The sequence below is a fragment of the Penicillium samsonianum genome (assembly GCF_028829775.1).
Source record: "Penicillium samsonianum strain IBT 33392 chromosome Unknown utg000003l_segment0_segment0, whole genome shotgun sequence".
Taxonomy (NCBI): Eukaryota; Fungi; Ascomycota; class Eurotiomycetes; order Eurotiales; family Aspergillaceae; genus Penicillium; species Penicillium samsonianum.
The window spans coordinates 4,270,517-4,291,097 of record NW_026643261.1 but is presented as its reverse complement, the minus strand read 5'-3'; the positions used below and the strand labels follow the sequence as shown (position 1 = coordinate 4,291,097).

The 20,581-nt window shown below is 45.6% G+C and overlaps 4 protein-coding genes across 4 annotated transcripts; 3 read left to right on the top strand and 1 right to left on the bottom strand.

The window, feature by feature from the left end:
* Nucleotides 1-9,182: 9,182 nt before the first annotated feature.
* On the top strand, nucleotides 9,183-11,170 carry N7471_005244 (uncharacterized protein; the record flags this gene model as incomplete). The annotated part of the gene is made up of 2 exons (XM_057277963.1): nucleotides 9,183-10,016; nucleotides 10,073-11,170. The coding sequence occupies 2 exons, from the start codon at nucleotides 9,183-9,185 to the stop codon at nucleotides 11,168-11,170; spliced, it is 1,932 nt and encodes a 643-aa protein (XP_057137573.1).
* Nucleotides 11,171-11,625: 455 nt separating this feature from the next.
* On the top strand, nucleotides 11,626-12,668 carry N7471_005243 (uncharacterized protein; the record flags this gene model as incomplete). The annotated part of the gene is made up of 2 exons (XM_057277962.1): nucleotides 11,626-12,035; nucleotides 12,119-12,668. The coding sequence occupies 2 exons, from the start codon at nucleotides 11,626-11,628 to the stop codon at nucleotides 12,666-12,668; spliced, it is 960 nt and encodes a 319-aa protein (XP_057137572.1).
* A 70-nt stretch (nucleotides 12,669-12,738) lies between these two features.
* N7471_005242 (RNA helicase SLH1) lies at nucleotides 12,739-18,768 on the bottom strand (the record flags this gene model as incomplete). Its single annotated transcript, XM_057277961.1, has 1 exon — nucleotides 12,739-18,768. The coding sequence occupies one exon, from the start codon at nucleotides 18,766-18,768 to the stop codon at nucleotides 12,739-12,741; it is 6,030 nt and encodes a 2,009-aa protein (XP_057137571.1).
* A 391-nt stretch (nucleotides 18,769-19,159) lies between these two features.
* On the top strand, nucleotides 19,160-20,057 carry N7471_005241 (palmitoyltransferase YKT6; the record flags this gene model as incomplete). The annotated part of the gene is made up of 6 exons (XM_057277960.1): nucleotides 19,160-19,180; nucleotides 19,252-19,310; nucleotides 19,367-19,390; nucleotides 19,455-19,824; nucleotides 19,875-19,967; nucleotides 20,022-20,057. 6 exons carry the CDS (start codon nucleotides 19,160-19,162, stop codon nucleotides 20,055-20,057), a joined length of 603 nt encoding a protein of 200 aa, XP_057137570.1.
* Nucleotides 20,058-20,581: the final 524 nt, after the last annotated feature.

Sequence of the window (20,581 nt, the reverse complement as noted above, 5' to 3'; positions counted from 1 at the left end):
CTCGTAGAGATCTCTAGCGTTATAAGAGACCTCCAGCTCTAAGGTAAGGTTGTCGTCGGGTCGGAGACGTTTTCGTGGGCTAGAAACGTCTTCTAGCTCCGTTAGATCCGTCTTATATATAGTATCGCTCCGCTCTAAATCGCTAGAAGTAGCCCTAATAATGTTATCCTCGCTAGAATCGCTTTCTAGCTTTCTAGTCTGCTAGCGTCGAGAACGCTTTATCGTCGAACTCGGCGGAATTAAAGGGACGGCGAGGGTGCGGAGGTAGAGAAATAAGACTATAAGACCGCGAGATAATAAAGTGGCTGGTAGGTCACGAGTAGACGGTCGGTGACTAATTTTTTTAGGACTATACACTTATAGCTAGGCGAGCAGAAATGATAGACTAAGGAAGCACGAAGAAAAGAAGAGAATAGGCGATAGGCAAAGAAGTAGTCTCGGTGGAGGGAGAGGGAAAGCTAGGGGAACAAGGAAAATATACGGAAGAGAAAGGGGCTATAGCGGGTAGATACCATCTTGACCAGGTGCTAAGATAGTGAGGCCATTTTTAGCGCCTTCGCGAACGCCGAGCCAACACTAGCCTTCGCTAAGGTGTAGGAACAGAACTGGCTAGGTAGGTGGGGCGAGGGGTCTATTGCGAGTGGGTCTAACTGGTGCGTGGTGGTAGCTAGACGTGGGCGTGTCGGGACGGCGCCATCACGTGTTACCAGATGGCGGCCGAAAAAGGCGTCACTCGAGGCCGAAAATGGCGGCCATTTGGTAAGCCCAAGTTGTTGTCTAGTATAAGACGTATATTTCGAATAATAACGAGATCGATCTATTAAGTAAGCCATACTAGCCGTTTTATAATGATTATAAGAAATAGCGGTGGTAAAACTATTATCCTTAATATAGGTTGCTTGATATTAGTGAGCGTCGGAGGAATTAGAAGGAAGTCTAGGAGTATCATATTTAAAAGTTAATACTTCTACTATTATAATCCTATTAATATAACATGTAAGTGATTTAAACTATACAGTGCATTTTAGTTTAAAAATGCAACATTACAAATAATGATTTAATAATATAACCATACAATGTAAAATATAATATGAACATACAATGCATTATGCAACATTACAATATAACCATACAATGCATTTATTAAAATGCAACATTACAAATAATGATTTAATAAATATAAACCATATATGAATTTATTAAAATGCAACATTACATATGATTTAATAATATAACTATACAATGCATTTTAAATCTATCATTATGACGATAACACATTTAATTAGATCTATCTAGATCTATTTTCAAAAGAGATAAATAAGACTATAACCACCGAGATAATAATCTTTTTACAACACGGTTAATATCTTCTTTATATTGAATATACTTCAATTAACTAAATACAACTTTTTATCTCTTTACTTTCTTACCTTTCATCTTTAGTTTTTCTTTCCTACCATCTAACCCCTATAACCTCCTAGAAGGAGTAAGCTTAGAAACGGAGTCAGCCTTACATTTAGGTATAACGAGGGCGTATTATTTTAAGAAAAGAAAAATCTATCACCTACCTAAGGGGGAACCGTAGATTTATAAGTCTTAGGGACGAAACTCCTAGGAAGAGGGGAGGTAATATTACGGATATACTAGTCACTAATTAGTTATAGGGACTATAACTACTAATAGGCCACTAAGAGCCAACCGAACGATCTATCATTAGATCATGTGTACTATCCTATACTCTAGGATACCCGGGTGATTAGGGAAAAGAGAAACTATGATTATACTTAGTGAGTAAGAGTATGATTAGCCCTAAGTAGGACCTACTTCTAGAGGATATCCGGTATATATATACCTATATAGACTAGCAAACCTCTGCCACTAACGGAAGCCGTCACGTGATCATATAAGTAGTAGAATAGTTAACGGTAGACTAATAGAATCTACTAAGGCGATTCTACTTATCTATAATCTACCATTCTATATAGGAAGAACTTAGGGATATATAAGGACACTCATTCATATATCTAGTTTAGTTCTTCGTCTTCAATCATATATTGTTACTTATATATACCTTTAGAACTTCAGTGACTCTTTAACTTGATTATAACTTGACAACACTCACGAGCAGACCAATACTCCGGTATAGATCTACTCGGCGCTCTACCTAGCATCGTTCCTCGATACCTCAATAGGACCCATCCTATAGTAAGGCCTATTAGGCAACAGTACGGTTGAGAGTACAGATCGTTGACGTTGGAAACCTGAGAAGCATAAGGCAAGTATAACCTGGAAACCTTCTAACCTAACTATGACTAGTTAGCAGTGCGTAACACAAAGATCATCCTCGCTATCCTTACTACTAGCGTAGCGGCTCTCTTCTCTTTATACGAAATCGTTTTAAGATCTCCATATATATAGATACGGGCCTTTAGCTTTAGAAGGTAACCGTCCTAGTCAAATTTGTATAAGAAAACCTATAGTAAGGGGAGGATCTACTTTCCTCGGTCCCTTGGTTTCTTAATCACTTCAAATGTCTCCTTCGCACTTAAGGAGTTGATCTCTTTCCTTATTGCTATAAGAAAGCCTCCCTAAAACGGATGGTTTATAACATCTTTCTAGTACTTTGGTGGTGGTAGGAGATCGTCTCGATGGCGTCGAATGCCTGGTTTCTCGGCGTATAAGCTAGCTACGAAAGCATATAGTAGAGCCGGTGGCTCTTCATCCTATACTATAGTGGTTGTATATATAAAATCATCATCTTGTCTTGCTCTACATGTTCGACGACCACTTAGTATATTGCCGGCATCTACATTGCTAGTGATCTCCCTACTTAGTGCTAGGCTTAGTGCTAGCAATTCTGCCTAGAGCTGTCTTTCTAGCTCGTCTTCTTCAATGGGAATAGCTTCATTTTCATGCTGCTAGGCCTAGTCCCTAGCTAGCAATTGATCATCTTGATCATATATATCCACCCCCTGACTAGGACTAGTACTCGCTTCTTACGGCGGCGTGATTAGTGGTAGTGGGTCCTAGTCATCCGGAAAAGCACCCGGTAGTGCTATACGCGGTGGTGGATCTTCCTAATCCTTTTTATAAAGCATTTCACCCGTTTACGCTATATATAGAGCGCTCGGTGTTAGTAGATATACTTCCTTATTCACCCCCTAAAATGGGGTGGTATCCCGTTATATATTAACGGCGTCACTTACTTCCCGTATTCTACCTTAGGGATCATCCTCTACCTCGTGATCTTGCTAGTTATCTTATTCCGGTATACTAGTCTCTTCTTAACTAGTAATCTTATAGTTAATCACCTAGGTGATCTCTTCAACGGTGAGCTCTTCTAGTTCTCTCACTAGTGGTAGTGGAACTAGTTAAGATCTCTTATACTCGGGTGAGTACTTACGGCCTTTATTAATAACTATATCTCTAATATACTTCACCTTACTAGTGTGTGGAAACCAGATCTTATAAATGTTAGAAGCGAGATATCTAACCAAGAAGCCAACCTCTATACGAGGATTCATCTTATCTAACTACACTTACTTTTCAATCCTATAGTATGCTAGGCTTCTATACAACCTAACATTTACTAGGTTAATCCTCGGCCTTACTAGCGTAAATTCCTTTCTCACTTCCTCCTATAGTATTAACCACCTATTCTCGGAAGCAATATATAATAGTGTACGGTTTAATAACCATACGGCGGCGCTTATAAATTCTAGCTATAGATCTTTAGGAAGCTTCCCTTCGAGGGTGAGTATCCGTATATAAGTAATGATTATACCGCTAGATCTCTCGGTATAGCCATTTATCTCGGAGTGGCCGGGTGGAGTATAATATATTAGGATACCATCGCTTATTAAGCTATACTCCGATACTTTACTAGCTGCTACTTTATTATCATAGTGAAAGGCCTTAATTAGCAGCTTCCACTAATTCCTTGCTAGCTATATAAACTAGTTGATAGCCACTTAACATTTAGGCTTTAGTTCGTGCGTTATAATCTAATAGAATCTCGGTCCTTCTATATAGAAGTGAGAGATCTATCGATGCTTATTATACGCCGGTAGTAGTTATATTAAGTTAAAATAGACTCTTCTAAATCGTCTAAAGGTGCGTCTAATTGGCCGTCGTGATATCTGCTTTAGTGCTCGCCTAAGATAATAGGTTTGGTATAGTGATTCCTACTCCTCCGTCGATTTCGCTCCTTTATCCTCGAGGACGACGCCATCCACTATAGTAGTAAGCTTTGCTATAGTACGTGGTTTAATATAAGTAAGGCGTCGGTGCTAGATCTCGGAGGAAGCTTTTGATTCCTATGGTTTCACTAATCTCCTTTATACTAGCTATATAGTATATGCTTGTAGTGGTGGTAGAGCCTCACCTAGTTCGTTAAAGATCTAGAGATTGAATTGATCCTATAGGTTTATATAGACGATAGGTCTATCATTTAGATCCCGTATATAATTCGTACGTTAGCACTAAAGCCCGCCTTTCTTCTTTAGCATCGTATACGACACGAGATTTATATGGAAACTAGGTGAGTATAGAGTATCACTCAATATAATCTCTATCCTTCCTTTAACTAGGTGTCTCCTAATTAGGCGAACCTTACCTCTACCTAGCACCTACGTGGTACTATCTCTAGTTGTCAAATCTATAATATCTACTATAAAGTCGATAAATAGATCTCGATTATTATAAACGTGCGTGCTTGATCCGGTATTAAGAATCTATCGATTATAGAGAGAGAGATCACCGGCCTTTACTATAGATAGTATATACTTACTAATCTATATAGCTTCACCTAGCGACTTACCTTAGTGCTAGTAGTGGTGCTAGCCGTGGTGCTAGCTTTAGTAGGTGGTTACGAAACTGACTTAGTTTGCATACTTAGTCTACTTAGGCTTAGCATTAGCTACTACCTTATCAACCCATTTCTTCTAGCCTAGGTCCTTCTCTAGCACCTTCTTTACTCTCTCTAGCTTCTCTTTATATAGGATGAAGCCTTCTAGTCGGGTGGCTTCGTTTATAATCTAGTAAGTGGTAACCTTATACTTTAAACCAGATCTCCTATATAGACAATCTCTCTTTTTAAAAGGAAGCTTCTCTTACCTTTCTTACTTTGCTTCCTAGTGCCCTTACTAGGTTGAAAAGGCGCCTTTCGGAGGAGTGGTCGAGGTGATAGTCTTAACACCTATCTCACGGTTTAGTACGCGAAACGATTCGAGAAGATCTCGAGTATCATACGCCTTTTTATCTATAATAATCTCCTAGTATTTACCTTACCACTAGATCAGTAGTACTTCTTTCATAGCGTATAGGAAGTCCCTATTAGCATCTCTATCGTTAATACTAAGGCTAATCGCCTGCTCCCTTAGCGAATTCCACTTTTAAAGCTATTACTCGATATCTCCTATCGGCTTCTATATCGTAAACACCTTCTAGTTCATTCGAATCTCCTCCTTATATACGGTCGATCTTACGAAACGAGACTTTAGATATATAAGTCTATCATACGGAGTACGATATTCTATTAGAGCGAGGTGGTGCATTAGGTTAAGATACGTGAGGATATATTCATTTATATCACTTAGTCCCTTTGCTTATTTCTCCCACCGTGCGTTCTTCACTTTATACACGTCTATTCGATCTCGCTAGACCCTTCGATTCCTTTCGTCACCCTCCTTAGGGTATTCCGGTTCCACTAGTTCCTTTAGGGTATCGGGTCGTTCGGTTAATAGGGTATCCGGGTTATAGTGGTCCTAGACGTTCTTTTGCATTATATATAACTACACCTTTACAAACTAGGTGAGCTATTACGGTGCATCCTTCAGTTTTTCGCCCTTTATAGCGGAGAGGATTAATGCTGCCTCCATTACTAGATGCTTCAATGTTTTAAACAATGAATCAAGGGATGATAGCTTGGTATAGCTTTAGGGTTGCAAGACAACTTCTAGCTGCGTGCTAGATACTATATACCGATATAGTAGTCTTATTCAGTGCGAACTGGGCTCATAACTGTCGGTGGATTCCGTATTGTAAAATGTAGGGTCCAATCAATGGTATTCAACTCTCTGTATTTCTGTATCGGCTCTCTACACAATTTATATGGAGCCTCGATTACATAACATAAATTACGAAAACATGTAGGATTAATAAATCCTCCGGTATACCGGCGTAACTGCGCCGACAGTATTTACGTGCCTGGGTGCCTGAATCTCAGAACCTCATTGGGTTGATTCTGATTTGACCGCTACAAGAATAGTCGGCCGCCTATGCGGCCTTGTCAAGTCGTTTTTTTAGTAGTCTTTTATGGTAGTCTTTTCAGATGTCTTTTCAGATGTCTTTTTTGGTGGTATTGTCAGATTATTCTCAGTTATTCTTCTCAGTTAGTCTTTTTGGATGTCTAGATATTTCCCTCCCTTCTCGGTTTGTTAAGGAGGGGGAGCAGAAAAAAAGCGGTAAGAGGCTTAATTCGTAGAACGGACTCTTCTGTGTAATCGTGCCAAGCGCCCAACACACATTCTCTGTGTTGGTGCGCCCCACTCAACGATAATTCCCACACAACGATAATTCCCACACAACGATAATTTTAATGGGATGAATTGCATTTAAACCACTATTTACATATAACCACTAGTAGTATCTATATACCAATTTGCACCATTACTATCTCTTGCCGCCATTGAAGCTTCATGCTTAGCTTCTACTAAATCCCTTGCTTCCTGAGCTCGCCGTTGAGCTTCCAATTCCTTGGCATGCTTTGCCTGTATGCGCTTCAACTTCTTAGAATCAGCATCTCTCCTGTCAACTATCTTCCTATTTGCACATATAGGTGATAGGACATTACCTTTAGTCCCAAGAAGCGATTTCCCATTTCTTGGGGTATTTGCAATTGAACTGGACGTACGGGCCTTCTTTAATTCAGCCCGTAGTATAGCATTTTCTTAGGATAAAAGTGAAGTTGCATCTATACTTCGTTGGATATACCGTTTCACCCTCTGAGAGTAGTTTTCCATTTGCTTAACGTCATCAATAAGCTTAGCATTAAGCCTATTAACCCGCTCAATTGTATCTAGCGGCGAATTAGTGACTGAGCTTGCGAATTCCGGAGGGGGAGAGGGAGTGAGAATCCTAAGGGGGACCCTTCAGATTTAAGAGCTCTTTAACGTAGAGGACCGAGAATAAGCTCTGGATCTAGGGGGTAAATACCCCTAGATTTAAATGAAGATCGGATGATTCTTTAGGTGAAAGCTTGCTCTCGGACACCCTAAATTATCCTAAAAAAATCCCGCTTCTTGCTTGCGCTTCCACCCCACATTATAGCTTCATTATTCGCTATACGAAAATGATGCTTTAAGCATTGGAATGGCTGGCTATCTAGCGGTTAGCAGAGATGGGTTGTATAGGGTAAAAAAAAGACTAGGATAATGAAATGCTGGTTGCAAAATTCAATAAAATTGATCGTTATATGGGATCTATGATTATCTATTAAAAGCAGCCTTGGCCTGCCTTTTTTAACCAGAGATTTTGTAGCTTCATGAAAAGAACAAAGCCATTTAAAAGCCGTATTATTATCAATCCAGCCATTAGGCGTAGGCTTAATCCGGAAATCGGGGGTAGTGATATTTTTATACCACTCCTCTATATACAAAGAGCCCTTAGGTAGAAACTAAGGTAGTATAACCCAACCATCGGCAGATATACATTCAATGCTAGTAATAGACTCTTTTTGACCACTAGTAGGATTGGTATAATTAGCATTAGGTGTAAGCACCTTTTGCCGCTTTCCTTAGCCAATTTGGTAGCCGGTTTCATCCCAATTAAAGATCTTATAGGGTAGAAATTGATGCTTTTTAAAGAGCGTACGAAGGCTGTTAAACCAAAGTAACATTGGGCCGTATTACTCGCTATCAAGCCTCACTTTTTCAGCCATTTTTAGGTTGATATAGGGTATCTCAGGGGGTAGTCTTTACATATAGCAGTATACCCAGTTAGGGCCCACCACCTAATCGCTGCCAGCCCGGCGTAGAATTGAATTTGCAGCCTTTTCAATGAGAGAGGGGGATATACCCATATTGCTAATATGTAGGGTATCGATCTAGGTTTTCAATGCTCTCTCCTAAATTGGGTTTAATGTCTTTTTTAGGCTGGCAGCAGTGGTTTTACTTCCGCGCCCGTGAATACGGGCGCGAAGCCTTTAGTATGGAACGCTGAATTCCCGCGCCAACTGGGCGATATTAGTGTTATTATTCAGATGAAAGGCATTGGTAGCTTTTAAAATTTGATCTTCGAGATTTTCAATTTGTTCCGACATCGTGGTATGGTATAAAATGCTAACAAAATTGATGCCAAAGTGGAAAATTATCGTTGTGTGGGAATTATCGTTGAGTGGGGCGCACCAACACAGAGAATGTGTGTTGGGCGCTTGGCACGATTATAACCTTTTGATGATTTGATGATTTAGCAGATTCATACCATTGGAACCAGAGACAGGCTTGGCATCACATCGCATTGGCGACTTATAATGCGTCGTCGGAGAATTTTCGATATTCGTGACCGTGCACCAGATGTGGACATCTTTCAATGCTACTCCGTGATCCAGTGCCGAACGCCCCTGATTCAAGGGTAAAACGCAAAATAAAACGCCCGTGTCTCAGTTTTGGCCGGGTGAAACACGCCTCCTGCATAGCTCCCTTTTCCAACGTGGTAGCGAGCTAATCAATACGCGACCGATGCGCTCATTCGTCCCACGGGAAATAAGCATCTCACAAGGGCTCGATGTTAGCGCTGAGACGCCCCTCAAATTCCAAAACAGAATCTAGTTGCGAGTGTTGGGCTCGTTTCTGGTGTTTCGTTGGTTCAGTCCCAGACTAAGACCTGTTGGCGCGTACCTATAGCGGATTTAGGATGGAGGTGTTGGAATTAATTTGACTGTCTCATTTACATGGTTATTTGACTGCTCCACTCAATTCATTTGCTTTTCATTAATATACTGGGCTATACCCTGATGTCTCGCTATTTGTTTTATTTCCCTTCATTTCTGCTGGGCTTCTGGAAGGCCCATCTCTTCTTTTTATCTGCGATTTTGTTTTAATATCATTCTCTAACATATTTTTTTGGCTTTGTACACTCATTTTCTATCGCATGTCGGCTGGATTCCAATATACTAGTAAAAAATGGCAAGGGGTGTGACAGCAGTTCAGTCTCGCACGCAACCTAAGGAGACTATCTCCTTTCCTGTTTTGACCTATACCGATGCCTTGCCACGGAATGACCTTCACTCTCTTGAGGCCTCACAGTATCCAGGTCAGCCCGCCATGATTGGACAGTGGGATTTCAGCCAGCCCTCTACGGGAGATGGGTGGTTCAGAAAGCCAACCCCGGACCAAGGTGCAACTTTCGACTTTCGCATAACCGCGCCACCAGATGAAGCCATTCAAAATACTCGATCAGGCCGTACCCAAACCGAGGAACACATGATTGGCATTGCGCTGGGCAGTCCTGGCATGTTAAACAAAGACGAGCCACTACCGCCACCTAGATTTGATACATCCATCTTTGCAGAAAGAGATTCAGCGCATAAGCCCAGCAAGTGGAAGAAGATTGGCGGATTCTTCAAGGCAAAGAATGCGCTTACATCGCTTCCAGATAGCGCACAAGAAAGCGCGGTCAAGCCACAAAGCAACAACTATAAACTACCGGAGAAACCACAGAAAGCAAGACTGAGAAAGAACTCGACGGAGGAGTGGCCGAAAATCGAGATCGATCCCAACAACATGCCTGGTCGAAGCGATCAACCTTCCCAGCGGAGTCGGAATTATTCACTCGGCAGCAAGCCGCCCAAGTATGAACCAAGTACCCAGGGTCTCTTACTGAGTGTCGACATCCCAGACGTTCAGATGGAGCGGTACAGTGTCATGTTCAGCAATGTCGTCAACAAGAACCAAAAACCCTCACTGCTGGCCAGAAGGGCCAAGACATTGGACAATCTTCGCGTGCCAGATGCAAATGTATGGACTTTTATCGATCAGAAACCGATATGGGACTAACCGATGCACTCATATAGGGCTTCCTAAAATCACCCGCACCACCCCCAATGCCCCAACGTCGGGCAACATCACCAGCGCAATCAAGCTTCACCTTATTCCCAGCTTCACAGCCTTCGAAAGCGGCCCAGATACTCGGCACACAGAATTTCTCCCGTGGACCGAGCCCACTGGTGAGAGCAAACACACTTCCTGCCGATAGCCCATCGAAGATGCCTGTGCTACAGCTCCGTCATGGGTCAAATATGGACAGTGTCTCATCATTCGAGTCACCCGTCATTCCGAAGCTTTTCTCTGAGCGTTCCAATACCCCGCAGTCCTCCAGTAGTTATGACAAGCCTCTTCCTGCTATCAAGCCGGAACCACAGACTACATCTACTCAATCACAGAAGATTGCTCGGGCAGAAAGGAAAACACCATCCCCACAGAAGACCCGGCCACAACAGAGCGTCCAAGGGCACAATACTGTTGCAACAAAGCCGGTTGCTCAGCCCTGGATTCATCCACAGCCGAGAAAGGATTCGCTGCCGCGAGCCATAGAAAAACAGCCTCGGGATACTTCACCACAAAACAAGACCGCACCACATCAGCCCAATAAGACATCGAATCACCACAGAACCACCGAGTCAGTGCGACCGCGTCTTACAGTTCAAACTGAAGACCGACCCCAACCACCCGCAAAGGACATGCTATCTAGCAGTCCATCTCACAGCTCTCCTTCAGCATTAAACCCGACCCAGAACAAGATTGACCGAATCATGTCCCCATCATCGGCCTCAACTGGTCCTAGATCCGGCGTATCGCCAGCAGATTCCACGCGCATGCCATTCGCGGATGCAGTTGAGACCCTTGATACCGCTGAACAGGAGCCCGAGCCCGAGCCTGAGCTTGCGCCCGAGCCTCGACGTCCTATCCCCAAGGTTGAGATCTCAATGGCACGCACTGTCTCTGTCTCGCGGGCAAAGCGGCAGGTTCTGGTTCCCATCGGCATGAGGATCGATCATTTGAACCCCGAGGAGCGGGTTGTGCAGAGAAGACCTCTGACACCGCAGATTACAGATGCTCACCGGGGGCATCGACCTGGTGTCTCGCAGGAGTTGCGGATAGAGTGTCTGTGACATTCTACTGCGCCATTCTTTTCTTCTTTTCTTAGCTTTTTTTTTCTTTTCATACCTGATTCCCCTTTGCCACTTCTCATTCTATCATACTTTGTCTATACATATCTTTTGTTTTCTACATATGGTCTTCATACTTTTTACAACATCCTAATCCATGCCTTGGATGGCTCATATTATTCATGGTCCGCGTTTTATTTTTAGTTCACTACATCTCGCATGCACTTACTTGTTGTAGTAAGTGTAGACTAAACAGAGCACCTAGGCCAATCATTGTAAAATTTCGCTCAATCACAGCTCCAAATGACGAATTTACATCAACTCAATTCCATTTTGTTGACTCTTCATCTATCTTGGCACTGCCCATGTCCCTTTCGGGTATGAGTCACGGAGACAATAGATACACATTTAAATAGAACAAACAAAACCATTACATCTTTTGCCAGAGAATCGACAAAATGGACATCCCAGAACTGGCCTCCGCCTATACACCGGTGCAATTAACCAAGTATTTGAACTACATCGCTCTACCAGATCAATATGCACAATATATCAACGAGCCAGACACATTCCCCAAAACCGAAGAAGCATTGAAAGATCTCTTCCGGTGTCAGATCACTCGATTTCCATATGACAACCTGACGTGCCATTATTCCGCTACCCAACTAGCGGAGATCCAACCCGGCAAAATCTACACCAAAGTCATCGGATGCGACGACACAACCCCCTCCTGTCGAGGAGGCTACTGTTTGGAAGTCAGCATTTTCTTCCATCACGTGCTGCGCGGCCTAGGATTCTCAGTATACATGACTGGCGTTCGGAATCGAGAGCGGATAGATGGTATACCACAAGGCGAATTCAAGGGCTGGTAAGAGTATCATCCAAGGCCACAAAACCAGTGGCTAGAAATTACGTTACCACGAGAGCACAACGACTAAACGGTGAAAAAAGGACACACATCGTCAACATCGTCCGTCTACCTAGCGGCGCAGAGTACCATTTGGACGCAGCGTTCGGTGGAGACGGGCCAACAAGTCCTCTGCCGCTGATCTCGGGACAGGTAACGAAGAACCTGGGATCACAAGAAGTGAGATTAATTTACGACAATATGCCGAAGCAGACGCGCAAAGGGCAGAAGGTCTGGATATATCAATATCGCAATGCTGCGGACAAGCCGTGGAATTCCTTCTATTCGTTTGCGGAACTGGAGTTTTTCCAGGATGATTTCGAAGTGATAAATCGATTCACCAGTTGGGACGCTGTGCAAAAACGCAGTTTCGTCGTGGTCAAGTTCATTCGAAATGGGGAGACGGCGGGATTGCCTTTGTTGGAGGGAGAGGTGTTGGAGAAAACGGATGATATCTTTGTTGCTGGGAAGATTATGATGGTTAACAACGTTGTCAAGTTGAATATGGGTGGGAGGACGAGGGTCATTGATTCATTTGAAACTCAGGAGGGGAGGTTTGAAGCGCTGAAGAAGTGGTTCTCTATTTATTTGTGATGACTGGGGATCCATGCATGTATGTATTTACGTAAATTTATCGGTCAATATGTAGTTTGAGAATCTGCTTTTAGTCCTTGGTAGGAACGCTGGACTCCGCCACAATCTGCGTCTCGATGCCAGTATCCAAATTAACTTCGACATTGGAGACGGTCCACGCCATCCCGACGTACGAGTCACTGATGACTCTGATATTGACCCGAGCTGTACTGGTGCTCGTAGACTCCGCGAGAATGCCTTCGGGGAATTTAATGTTGGAGCGAACAGTCAATAGGCCGCCCTTGTTATCGTTGGCAGGCCCTCCGCGACTGGAACCAGCGCCGTAATTGCCCTTGCCCTTGCCATTGCCGTTACCGTTGCGCTTAGATACTGGTGGCCAAGACACACGCTTCAGGCCAAGTAATTCACCATCCATGCCATTGGGCAGAGCACTGCAAATAATCAAGAAGAAGCCCTCCGTCTGTGGCTTGGGGAATCGAGGGGTGTAGACCTTGCATTCAGGTGTTATGGGCTGGTTACGCCGTGTCAGAGACACAGCAACACCCTTAGCAGAAACACTAGCAACCGAGACCGACAGATGAGGCAGCTGGGACGTAATGCGAGTAAAGTTGAATGGAAGGTTTAATTTCTTGACCAGAGCAGCAACTGCACCAGCAGGCTGTGACGAGAGCGATACAAGAGTTCCCGGGAGACCACTGGGTGGCTTTTCGGTCGGAACGCCGGGCAGAATCGACAACGGGTGGTCTTCAGGCCAGCGTGCCGACTTGATGCACTGGAGAAGAGTCATGAGCATCTGACACGCAGGAATATACCCCAGTTCAGCCATAACATCGATTGAGGCCTGGATGATACGAATGCCTTGATCGAGCACAGATGTCTGATCGCCAACATAATCAGTGATGGGAAGATCGATCCGCGACATGTAGGCCTGCAGGAGGAGGAACGCCTTGGTATGTGGGTCCCAGAGGGGCGCATCGCCCATGCAGTCAATAGACAGCGGCAAGTTCTGGGCCAACTCAGCATTTATCAGATCTTCATTATGTCTGACAGGCAGCTCGTCGAATTCGGTTGCGGAACACATCCAGCTCAAGACATCTTGGAAAGATGGGTCACGCTTGGCATGGGAGACGAGGAATCGGATCGTCTTGTGGGATAGGTAGTAGTAACTCATGATCTTGCCGAAGGGAGTAGAGTCGACCTCCCCGGTGGCCGAGTCCACGAGAACACAGGACGATTCTGCGAGATCATTGAGCGACTTTCCAACCAATTCAACCATGAAATCTTGAGCTGTGGCCTGAGCTGCCATGGTGTTTTGTTCTTCTGCAGAGATCTCGAGGCCGTAGTATGAGGGATTCTTGTGCAATCGACGGAAGAAGAATGTCCAAGTCAAGTAGTCCAATGCATCTTGTTGCGTCCCAATAGTTCCAGCAGATACCTCAGCGCCAAGATGGTTGTCGAGAACCTTGTGCAAGGTCGACTCGACAGGGAAACCGGTGTGGAGGAAGTGCTTGTAGAAAGCCTTCTTTGAGTCCTGGGTGAAGATGCGCGCAATACCGGAGGTGTCGAACTGTGGGCGACCGGCACGACCGAGCATTTGCAGAACATCAGTCAAGTCCATGTCCCGATAACCTTCGATCTTTGCATCGAAGAACTGTGTGCCTTTGACCACCACAAGATGCGCTGGAAGGTTGACACCCCATGCAAGAGTACTAGTCGCCACAAGAACTTGGATCTTGTTGTTGGCAAAGAGTTCTTCTGCCAGCTGACGATCGGATTCAACCAAACCAGCATGATGCAAACCAATACCAAAGTTGAGGGCTTCTCTTAAGGCATCATCTTTCACTCGCGCAAGGTTCAACTCCAGATCATCTTCAGACATTCGCACAAATCGACGAGGATTGTCCTCCATACCGCAGTAATTGATCAAATCCTTAGCAGTCAGGCGAGTTTGTCGGCGAGAAGCAACGAAGACAATGACTGGCTTCTCTGGTGAGTGGTTCTTGATCGCGAGGAAAGTTGGGCGATTCATCGACTGCATCAAGGGGCAGAAACCACGCTGTTCAGGGAACCCATCGATGAAAATCTCGAGGGGAACCGGGCGAACTGAATGACGGAAGTTATACAGACCATCTTTGACACCAAGCCAGTTGGCCAGATCAGAAGCATTGGCACAGGCAGTGGACATGCCCATCAGTCGAACGGATCCTTTTGATTGGGAAGCGATATAGTTCATTCGGGAAACAATGATTTCCAAAATGGGACCTCGATCACCGCCAAGCAAGTGAATTTCGTCAATGATCACCAGGCTCACTTTCCTGACGTAGTCACGGGTCTGCCAACTACGTGAGATACCGTCCCATTTCTCAGGTGTGGTGATAATGATATCGGCATCCCGAATCGTACGTGTGTCAGGTGTATTGTCACCGGTCAACTCAACAAGCTTCAAACCCATCTGCCTGGTGAGGCGCTTACGCCAATCTTGAACTCGTTCACGAACCAAGGCCTTCATGGGTGCAATGTAGACAACCTTGGAGCCGGGCTTCTCACGGAAGGCCCACCACATTGCCAGCTCAGCTGCAACAGTCTTTCCACTACCAGTGGGAGAACCAAGGAGAACGTTGGCTGGTGTGTGGTAAAGGAGATGGAAGATCTGTGTTTGCATAGGGTTGAAGAATTGGAAGCGTTGCCCATACACTTCCTCGAGAATGGGATTCTTAAGAGCCGATATAGGAAGTGGCTGGAGATTGAGTAGATCCGTATACACGCTTTCAGTGTCCGGGCGAATGAGGTGCTGGAAAGAAACCGGGCTAACGGTTTCAGCACCCAGCCAGCGATCAGATATCACACGAATGTAGATTTGGCTGGGAAGGGGATCAGAAAGCGGAATAGTGAAGTTGAGCTCATGATCAGCATAAAGCTTCTTCCGGCTTAGGATGAAGTACTCGTGATGATAGATTTCAGATGTTTCCGAGTTCTCGACCCATACCCAGAAGGATTCGGATGCTCCGTGGTGACGATCATTCCAGGTGAACTCAGGGTAGATGGAAAGGCGAATACGAAGCACGTCGCGGTTAAGGGGAGCAATCTCGGTCTCAACACTCAGAGTTGGGAAATTGTCCAGGAGCTTGGACAATGTGTTGCCCATGCGGTGGTTATGAACAAGTTGACCAATCTCCGCAGGCTCCATTTCTTTCATCGACTCGATGGAAGTAGTTGGAAGCTTTTCGTCAAGGTTACGTAGGATCGGCTGGGGCAAGTCGAACTGACGGAAGGGGTGATCAAAGGGCCAGATCTGTTTCTCAATGGACTTGCAAAGAGACAACAGAACCTGACATTGATAGCCCCAGCGACGATTCAACGCAATCATGAAAAGAGCACGGCAGATACGTGCCGCGTTTTGGGCAACATATCCAGTATCGGAGGCTAAAGCAAAGTCTTCAATCTTGGCGCGAGAGATATAGGCTTGCAACAAGAGGTTTGTCTTTGCGTGTGGCGTGTCGTTTCCTCCGGCAACTTCAGTCTGTGCAACTTCATCGCGCAGTCGCTGAAGCTCTTTCGACTCGCTGTCTCTAGATTGGATGTTGTCGAATTCTCCACTCATACTGATCATCTTGAGTACATCTGCCTCACCAGATCGGGGACGCATCATGTCGTTGAAAATCTCGACACTGGTTTGCAATACATAGTATTGACTCGCAATGCGACCAACATCCTTGGCTTTGAGATCTTCAGTCTTATCGTTGAAGATGATCATCTGACTCTTTTGTAGCACCCGTGCTGCTTGTAAGATCAACTGCCTCCGCCTTTGGACCAGCATTGGGTCATCGCGTAACTCGGCAAACTCGATTCCATAGTTTCTCGGCTCACGTTTCATGCGCACATAGAGGTACGAGTAGCCAAGCCATTGCACAGCCTCTGCAACAGATGTGACTGTTCCGAGCGAGATTTCGGCATTTAAGTTATCCACAAGTCGACTAGAGAAGCGTGACTCAATAGGCTGCTGCGCCGTCACAGCAGATAGGTAGTGGCTCAACTTGTCATGAGTAGTGCAGATAAATCCAATACCGGTGTCCTGGAATTGTGGACGACCTGCACGACCAAAGATTTGCATGACATCGAGAATGCTCAGGTCAATGAATTTACCCTCTTGGGGGTTATACAACTGAGTACCTTTGATAACAACCGCGGCTGCAGGAAGGTTGACACCCCAGGCCAAGGTGGCAGTACAGCAAAGTACCTTGATTAGACCTTCTGAGAACATTCGCTCCATCAGATTTCGGTCGCTTCGAGTCATTCCGGCATGATGCGTTCCAAATCCGTTAGCGAAAAGGTCACGCAGTTCACGCGCACGCGCGTGCTTCATGTCACGAAGGGCATTGGAATAGTTTTCGTGATCATGGCAGCTGAATAAATCCTCTCGGCCCTCCTCCGCGGCTAGCTGCATAAGCATCCTGGCAGTCATTACGGTATCTTTGCGCGAGTGAACGAAAACCATGACTTGGTGGCCTCTCTCCATCATGTCGCGAACCTTCTCATAGGCGACGGAGTCAATGTTGTCACGGGATTGTTTGGAGCCGGGCTTTCCTTTGACACCGATGAAGTGTTGCTCAAGAGGTACGGGTCGGAAAGATTGATCAAAGAAGAACATGCCGGCCATTTTGTTCACCTTCAAGAAGTCCGCCACATCAGTATAGTTCGGAAGGGTGGCCGATAGACCAACGATACGAATCAAGGACTGGGTGCTTTCGACCTGACGTTGGGTTCGAGCGACCAAGGATTCGATTACCGCTCCACGCTCATCGTGCAACATGTGGACTTCGTCAATAATGAGGAGGCGGACCTTTTGAACAAGCTCTGTGTCTCCAGTGCTTTTCCGCGTTACGACATCCCATTTCTCAGGGGTAGTAACGATGACCTGGGTATCAACGATCTCCCGCTTGGTCAACTGCATATCACCAGTCAGTTCGCGGACCTTGATCCCCAGCCAGGCTAAACGTTTCCCGAGTTTATCCGTCACCTCAGCAGCCAAAGCCTTCATGGGAGCAACATAGACAATCTTAAAGTCGTCAACTTGGACAGTGAATTCGGTCGCTTCTGGGTTTTCCAACGGATTGGGAGATGTGTTCTTTCCCACAGCATTGAGAACAGTCAACATGGCGGCATCCGTTTTACCCGCGCCAGTCGGCGCGCAAATAAGCATATTCTCGTTGGTTTTGTATGCAACATCGTAGAGCAAGCTTTGCATACGATTAAGGGCTTTGTAACCCTTGAAGGTACCCCGACAAAGGCCATCCATTTCAGCGATCTCCACCAGTTTCCGGCCCTTTCCAAGTGTTCCGACCTTCGATGCTGGGATCGCGAATTCAGTGTACTTCGGTTCCTCGATCTGCTCGCTACCCAGAGGCAGCCCATATTTCTTCCCACTAGCAGAAAGTGTATTGCCAGAGGTGTGTTGCTTGAAAACATGCGGGTAGGAGGGCTCCGATCGGGTTTGGGCCGGCATCAACGCTGCACTCTTATGTTCGAGGTCGCGCTGTTGCAGAGCATGTTCTCTCTCTGCTCGTGTTTGGAGTCTACCTGCCATGAGCCCATCTGTCTGGGATTCCAAGCGGGGTCCCTTGTCCGACAGAATTTCTCCTCGGTGTGCGATCAGCTCAATCACCAGATCCAGGTCATCGAATCCAACAACCTCGGCCAAAGACATTTGTAGCTCCTCGTCGTTGCTGTCAGCAGCCAGCGTGGCGATGACTTGCTGAGCAAGCTCTGTCGCATCCATAGTTGAGTTTCGCATAGCCAAATCCTGGCACTTGTCTTCTAGCCAGAACCGATTGTAAGAGGACCCTGGTGCAAGATGAAGTCCGTCGAGTCCATCCAAGTCGTCCAGGTCGTCGGAAGTTTCATCGTCCGAGCTGATGATATCCCACACATCATCATTTGTTCCCGGGGACGACCAGTCGTCGTCAATGTCCAGATCAATATCGCTTCCATAGCTGATTGAGTCATGAGGAAGGTCTTGGGGGAGCTTCAGATCAGCAATAGCCTGGCGCATGGTTGCTAGTTGTGACAGCCATTGCGACTCGGTAGCTGCGATGCTGTCCATGTTGACCTAATGATCAAGAAGTGATGAGCCGAGCAACAAAGAACGTAGGGAATGAGGGGATAAGCTGAGCCAAAAGTAGTTATAGGGCAGGCCCGCAGGGCTCAATCGGTCGCATGACAAGAGCGGTGTAATGCTCGTGCCTCAGGCCACAATGCAGAGGGTCCAGTGCATCATTGTTATCGGCAACTCACGAGCCTGTTTTAGGCTTAACACTTGTCATTCTGCTTCGCCACTTCAGTTGATCATACAGCTGACCTCCTGCGATAAAGAAGTTGCCTGGTTCTCTGAAAGCAGAGCATTTCCTTGTTAAGCACCTACTACGACCCAACGCCCCACTACCCCCGACACCTACTTGCCTCCTTGTCCTTGTGCGGACAACCACGCTGTCGCCATGAAGATTCTTTATATGGGCGTATGTTTCATTGCGGCTTGGATTTGATTTAGTATAAGCTTAGATACGGTACTCACCTATAAACCTTGCAGGTTTTCCGGAACGACACTCAGCCAGCTCTGCAGCTATGCGGGGAAAAGGACCTCAGCAGGTAGTTTCACATGCGCGCCCTACAAATGACTGGAACGTTTCGCTAATTATTACTAGCTTTTCGCGCTTCACTCGTCAGAAGTATGCCCACCCATCCTCTCTCGGTCCGACACGGCTAGGTCACTAACCGCCAAGCGCTTAACAGCTACGATGAATTCCTGATGCTCTTCAACCGAACGGTCGCCGAGAAGACGAAGCCAGGCCAACGACAGGATATTGAGGAGAAGGCCTACACATTCCATGCCTATGGACGGACAGAGGGTGTTGCCGGTGTTATTGTAACAGATGGGGACTACCCTGCCCTAGTGGCCCATCAGCTCTTGGGCAAGATTGTGGACGAGTTCCTTGCCAAACACCCACGCACTGCCTTCTCCGACCCCTCTTTGCGCGAGAATGCGTGCCCCCTGCCGCAGCTCAAGGAATATATCGTCAAGTACCAGGACCCCGGCCAGGCCGACAGCATCATGAAGATCCAGCAGGAGCTTGACGAAACCAAGATCGTCCTTCACAAGACGGTATGCTGTTATGCTTGTATGAGCTCATTATACATGCTAACTGTTTCTAGATCGAAAGTGTTCTGGAGCGCGGTGAGAAGATCGATTCCCTGGTTCAGAAGAGTGATGGGCTCTCAGCTCAGAGCAAGATGTTCTATACCCAGGTATGCAAATCGAATGCTGCCCTCCACCGAATGTACTAACAAAACCGAATCCAGGCCAAGAAGCAAAACTCTTGCTGTGTTGTCATGTGAATCGGGATTAGTGGTAGATGGTGTATTCCATTATGACTCCTTGTTCTTGGATTTAACTTACTGGTGTAATCAGACGCTGAAACGATGCATTTCTTTGCTATTGTATTTGCTCTCATTTTTCGATGCCTATATATTTGTACCAAGTTATCTCAATTAGGAGGATGTTTTTAACCGTTTTATTGTTCTGTAAAGTTTTTTATAGATCTCGGGAGGATCTTATGAACTGGGAGTGTTTCCGAGCAAGTTGTAATAAATGGGCCACTAGAAGCTATTACAAGGGCAAAAGGTCATGGAATATGAAAAACAACAAACATACATATATCGCGATCAGGTATAGCTGAGCCTAATACTCTGGAAGCACGGCAGGGCTGGCGGGCCCACCAAAATAGATAAGGATCTATATGAAATGTTACTTAGATCACTACAGCTTACCTTGGAACTCCTTTTTAGGAATTCCTCTCTTAGCCGCTTTCATATGGGTATGTAACGGAATTGTTGCAAGCTTTGCTTTTTTTTCGAATATG